The 6,617-nt window shown below is 47.6% G+C and overlaps 1 protein-coding gene across 1 annotated transcript; it reads left to right on the forward strand.

Moving 5' to 3' along the window:
- Window positions 1-468: 468 nt before the first annotated feature.
- LOC103809177 (chromosome unknown open reading frame, human C1orf86) lies at window positions 469-3,458 on the forward strand. The gene is made up of 4 exons (XM_009081994.1): window positions 469-536; window positions 1,860-1,998; window positions 2,992-3,107; window positions 3,386-3,458. The coding sequence occupies exons 1-4, from the start codon at window positions 469-471 to the stop codon at window positions 3,456-3,458; spliced, it is 396 nt and encodes a 131-aa protein (XP_009080242.1).
- The last annotated feature ends 3,159 nt before the right edge of the window (window positions 3,459-6,617 follow it).

Consider the following 6,617-nt stretch of genomic DNA (forward strand, 5'->3'; position numbering starts at 1 on the left):
TCTGCCTGAGGAATCTTTGCTGTGTCTGAGGTGTTTCTGCTCTGAGGAATCTTTGCTGTGCCTGAGGTGTCTCTGCTGTGTGTGAGGAGTCTCTGCTCTACCTGAGGAATCTTTGCTGTGTCTGAGGTGTTTCTGCTCTGAGGAATCTTTGCTGTGCCTGAGGTGTCTCTGCTGTGTGTGAGGAGTCTCTGCTCTACCTGAGGAATCTTTGCTGTGTCTGAGGTGTTTCTGCTCTGAGGAATCTTTGCTGTGCCTGAGGTGTCAGTCTGTGCTGTGCCTGTGTCCAGCCAGGGCTGCTGTCCCACAGCTGTGCTCGGGCTGTGGTGTGAACTCGGGCCGTGCCCGCGGCTGCCCGGGCTGAGGCACTGCCGGAGCCCAAAGTCTGAGGGGAAAGCGTTCAGAGGTTCTCGCCAGGCCGAGGGGGCGGACGGGGCGGAGGAACAGGAGGAAGGGGAGGAGAGAGCCGCGATGGGTGAGGACGGAGGCGCCAAACTGCGGCTGAAGGGCAGGAGCGCCGGGAACAGCCCCGGGAACAGGTCCGATCCTTCTCCAGCCCCGGATCCAATCACTGATCCAACCCCTGATCGATCCGCGGCCTCAGGTCAATTCCTGATCGATCCCAGATCCACCCGCGGCCTCAGATCGATCTCCTGATCCATTCGTGGCCTCAGATCGATCCCAGATCCACCCGTGGCCTCAGATCGATTCCGGATCTATCCGCGGCCCCATCCCCGGCTCCGGGTCCAGATCCATCTCCAGGTCCATCCCCATGTCCATCCTCATCCCCAAGTCCATCCCCAGATCCATTCCCAGCCCCAGGTACATCCCCAGGTCCATCCCAGGTCTATCCATTCCCAGATCCATCCACAGCCCCAGGTCCATCCCCATATCCATCCTCATCCCTCCAGATCCATCCTCATCCCTAAGTCCATGCCCAGGTTCATCCCCAGACCTATCCCTGGCCCCAGATCCATCCCCATGTCTATCCTCATCCCCAGATCCATTCCCAGCCCCAGTTCCATCCCCATGTCCATCCCCATCCCCAGTTCCATCCCCATCCCCATCCCCAGTTCCATCCCCGTGTCCATCCCCGGTTCCATCCCCGGGTGGCTGAGCCGGGTCTGGCCGAGCAGTTTGGCTCTGGCTGTTCAGCTCTGTGACAAAGCACAGCCTGGAGCAGCTCCCTGCACAGCCAAACAGACACTGAGCACACCAGGCCTCGTGTGTCTGCACAGAGCAGGGACTGAGAGGGTCACTGTCTGCACACCCAGTGTTCCTTCCCAGAGAACAGGAGTTATCCCTGTTTTTCCCAGCCCTGGAGCAAGGGAGGGCTGAGGGCAGCGAGTGGTTTGGGTGTTGTTGGAGCCTGTGCAGCATCAGCCACACGTGTCCCTTCCACAGCAGCTCCTGACAGGGTTGAGGGATTCCTTTGAGGGACTGTAGTTGGTATTTTCTTCTCAGTGTAGCTTCACTCCTGGACAGTGACCCAAGGAAATGCCTCAGGAAGGAGTGAGAACACTGAGAATAGTGTTCTGACATTATCAATCCATCCTTTTCTTGGAATAGTCTTCATACAGCATTACTTACAGCATTACCCTGGTCATGCTCATAGTTAAACCTTCCTAGGGCCTTGACTTCTTATAGATTGAACCTTCCTAGAGCCCAGGATTGATTAAATCAAGCTGTTTGGACAGACAGGAATTTCATGGCAGTATGGGAATGGCAGAGGTGGGGAACCTACAAAAATTACAGGCTAAATAAAGTCTTTGTGTCCCAGAAAAGAAAGGGCAAAGTAATATCAATGCAGAATGTTCCCTCTCTCCCCCCCTCAAACTCTTGGACTGTGTCTGTCTTTACAGGACATTGACTGACAGATGGCCCAAGTTTGAAAAAGAAGGATTAAATGAGTGTGAACAAACATGGGTGTTGTTACTGGAAGGCATCAGTCAGGACACAGACTGGGACACAGTGCCCAGTTTTCCAGAGTTCTTGGAAAAGGTAATGTGCTGTATCCTTGTTTTTAGCACTTTGTGTCCTGCTCCAGTAGTGACAGCCTGAACAGTTCAGATTGCTGAGGAGTTTCAGCTGTCCCCAGGGCCAGGGACAACTCAAGGGGCAGGATGGCACATTCTTTCCAACATTTTGCTGGGAAGAGGGAGCATGTAAGGATGCTGATTGCCATCACCAGCCTCTCCCTAAGGGATGGAGCTGGAAAAGGCAAACTGTACCAGCAAGGTCATTACAGAGTACATTTTTGCCCTTGAAACAGCAGCAGAACCTGTTGTTTTTATCCTTTTTTTTGAACATACTGAAAGTACTCATTGTGTCCATGTAGAAATGCTAAGGAAAGACGTATATTCCATAAACTCCAGGAAGCTCTTGATTGCTCTGCAGGCACTGGAAAGGGATGTAAATAAAATGTACTTTTTCCACTGTAGTTCAGCCTTGGTTCTGTGCATTGATTGAGCTGCATTTGTGTCAGACATTGTGTGTGTGTTGTAGAGTGCTGAGGAGGAGAGTCCACGGCACCAGGAGGTCTTTACAGTGGGAATGAAAGAATTCCAGTGGGAATCATTCCCAGTTTTTCACAAAGAAAGCTGTCTGAGCCCCAAGGATCTCAGCTCCCAGCAGCCAGCACAGAGCCACAGCAACCAGTTACACACAGGACTGGGCCAAGCAGATGAACTGAAAGATTTGTCATCTACAGCTGAGAAGAACTGTTGGGGAACTAGTACTGACCAAGCCAAAACTGCAGTTGGGGAAGACACAAAAGGTATTTTAAAGGTGGATGTAAATCCCAAGTCCTAGGAACTCCCTGGACACAGTTCTGCACAGCCCTTGGCAAGGCACAGAGCTCTGCAGCTCACAGCAGCACTGCCCAGGGATGGTACAGAGCAGCAGGGAAGGCAGGAAGGAGTGACAGGAGTGAGCTCTGAGTACAAACACGATGGGAACATTGCAGGTGGTGAGGTCAGGTGTGTGCCTGAGGAGGAGTCTCCTCGTGGGAGCAAACCTGGGCCTGAGAGCTGTGAGAAGGTGGAAAACCAGAGCGAAGGATCTTCAGCCCTTGAGAGCTGCCCCATGTGTCAGGTGCAGTTCAGTGGAAGGTAAGTTGTTTGGGGCTTTGTGTGCATCACTACACACAAAACCCTGAAAACAGTAAATTCCTACTGAAAAGCTTTTTAACCACCTCTTACCTCCTTTAATTCAGTTCACAAGTAGAGTATCTGCTCTACAGTGAGAACTGTGTTGTGTCCACACCATTTCCTAGTCTTTAGGCTGTCAGAGGTGCTGAGAATGTGTTTTTTCCCTGTTTTCTCTGCGATGGCCTGGGGAGTGAGGGTGGAGCAGTGCAGTGAAGGGATGTGCCTCTCTCTGTGTGCAGACTCTCTCAGCTGGACATCGATGCTCACCTTGCCAAGTGCCTGTCTGAAAGTGCAGGTGATGTCATGTGGTGAATCCAGAAGAATGGAGAGCAGAGGAACACGGCCAAGGATGAAGCTTCCTCCAAGGAAAAGGAAAAATGTGTCAAGGAAGCACATCCTTGTCTCAGACTCACTGAAGGATCACAAACCAGGAACTCCAGAGAAGGCCAAGTGTCAAAGGTCTTCTTATTTTAAAGCCTCTCAAATGCATATAAAGCAGTTCTAGTTCTGAAAATGGTTCTCTGGGATATCCTGGAGATCCTCAGGGAAATCAGGATTGGTGCTCCTGAAAAACTCTACTGCTGGTGATCCCCGAGGAACCTGTTTGATGCAGCACAGCTCTGGATCTCAGGGCAGAAAAAGCAGCTGAACAAAAGACAACTGTTACTTACTCTCATAGAGAAGTTCACTGGTCTATTTTTCTAAACAGATAATCTGTGAAAATAAACTTAATTAAAAGTCATTGAGCTTAGTATTTTTCAGTATTTTAACGTCTAAGAACTTGTGATTGCACAGTTGGTTCTGTGACTGTATCTGTGCTCACAGAAAACACCCCAGGGCCAAGAGAGGCTGTGGGTTTGTGTTTCTGAGGGAACACAGCTAAATCCATAACCTTCCTGTGCAGCTTGCTAAGGCAGGGCCAGCGTTAATCAAGTGATTAGCATGACTGGTCTAAATTAGGCTGCAGAGGGAACACTTCTGCCACTCACACAATGCTGAGCTGCAGAGGAAGAGGCAAAACTGCTGGTTGTGTATCAGTTCCACACCCACCTTAGACCCCAGGGCCAGGTCAGAGCTGGGGCTGAAGTTCATCTGGAGGTTCATCTGCTGTTTTGGTACCTCGTTAGCAGGAGCAGGTGAACATCACTTCCTTCCCTGGGGAGATGCAGGGATAGCTGAGGGATGAGACCTCACTGCTCTGTGCCCTGCAGCTCAGACCTGCAGCTGAGGTGGATTCAGGTACAGAACAAACAGATACACACCCAGGACAAACCCAGGAGGCTCCTGTGGATCTCACTCCCCACAGACACAGCTCAGTTCCCTGAGAAATAATAACAGACTGTGAACTTTGTCATTAAAGTCTTTAATAGATGTGCAAGAATATAAATGATCTCAGCTGTTATGGATTAGTATACCATCCTCTGCACAATTAAAACTGGTCAGCAAAGATCCCAACTAATTAATTATACAAAACTACAAGAACATATTTACTGTTTTACAATCATTAAATTAGCTAGAATTTTCATTTACTATTTCAAATAAGACAACTATATATCATTACCAGATCCATTTGTAATATATTAGGATTTTTTTTTCCAAACCACACATTTAATTACATCCTTCATTTTCTTTTATTTATAAAACAAGTACTTTATATAAAAAATTTCCCCTTCATCATGAACAGAACATTATTCAAACACTTGCACATGAGCAACCAAACTTGTACCCAGCAAACTATTTGGCAACACAGCAACATTGTAAATGCCTGTAAATCCTTAAAGAAAAAAAAAAATGATAAAAATCGAGGAGTCTTTACAATGTTTGTTTAGCAAATGTGTCTTCCTGTCCTTCCTTCCCTCCCGCCCTAAATGTTCTGAAACCTAGAAAAAAAGGTTAAAAAAACCCCCAACCCACGTCTCTAATGTTTCCAGTTTCAAGTCCCATGTCAAGGACAGCTTAACCTGTCACATGGCTGTTGATGAGCTGCCTGCAGTCACTGACCACTACTGATGAGCTTTAGTCCCAGGGGGTGAAACCACGGGAAGAGAACTTACTCAGGGGGAAGAAAACAGGAGGGAGAAGGGCAAAGGAGTAATTAAAAAAATGTCAGATTACATTTAAAAGGTAATGTTGCCTTAGTAGATAATAAAGTATCTAAAGTCCAGGCATTCGAGGCAAGTACTTCCGAGTTAAATCATTTAGTGCTGATTAAAACACGTTTTGCTTACTATGAAAAGCTACAGTTGAACAGAGAGAAAGCCACACCTGAAACCTGACTGGGATCCATGAAGAGCCACAGGTCTGTGGGACTGTGGTGACCGAGGGGATACAAAAGAGATTGTTAACCAATGCTTAATTGAGTACCTCAAGCAATGTTTGGCAGTCTGGTCCTAGCACCTCATGACTTGGATGTGAATCCCAAAGATGTCATGTTCAGCACCTAAAGCAATGCTGTACCCTGAGAAAACCATAGTGAATGAAAGGAAGTGAAAGTGTCACAATTGATCCTGGTTCACACCCAGCTGGGTGAGATGCCACAGCACAGGGAGCTCCTTCCCTCCTGTCCCTCAACCCTCACAACTGGCCCCAAACCCACCCCAGGGTCCCAACCAGCTCCTCACCCTCTGCACACAACAGCCCTGTGCCCTGGCACCCCCAGCTCCAGGAGAAGGGACTGGACAGCTGTCTCTGCTGTTCCCAGTTCCTTAGGTATTGGTCTTCCATGGAAAAAAAAAAAAAGATCAGCTCACTTGCCCCAAACATCCCATTCCCTGCTGTGGCATCAGTTGTTAGTGAGCACTGAGCAGCTGGGAGCAGTTTGCCACGAGGAGGAGGAGGAGGAGGAGGAGGAGGAGGAGAAGGAGGAGGAGGAAGAGGAGAAGGAGGTGTGCTTCATCAGGATTTGACCTCATGGTTATTCTAGACTTACTACTTTAAGGCTAAGCTTTATTATGCTTTTGCTCTATTTCTGAATACTTGTCTTGTTGATAAAAATACTTCTCAAAAATCTAATATACAACACAGTATCACTGTAGGTGTAGGCACTGCTTAAGTATGTCCAGGAATCTTTTTTTTTTTTGTGTGTGTGCAAATTTGGTTCTCCTCAATCTCTACGTTTTGGTAAATTTGGAGTTTTAAGACAACAGATTTTGAGATGGAGACAGTAAATCCTAATTTGGAATTAAATCTCACCGAGTCACTCTGCATTCCAGATTCTGTAAGAACACAACTAAACATCAGGCTGCAGCTGTGGACTGTGTGTTTCAGATGGAAATGGCTACTGAATATTAACAAGCAGAACTTACCAGGTGTAAGAACGTTCCAAACACAGAATAATCCTTCAGTTTATCCATTTAGGCACTTAAATCTTGTACCCAAACTTATGTTTTGATTGCTAATAAAACACAACTCCTTTTAAATATATCTGAGACGTTTAGACAGGTAACCACTTGTGAAAAAAGGCATCAAAAA

The sequence above is a fragment of the Acanthisitta chloris genome, unplaced genomic scaffold (assembly GCF_000695815.1).
Source record: "Acanthisitta chloris isolate BGI_N310 unplaced genomic scaffold, ASM69581v1 scaffold10499, whole genome shotgun sequence".
NCBI lineage: Eukaryota > Metazoa > Chordata > Aves > Passeriformes > Acanthisittidae > Acanthisitta > Acanthisitta chloris.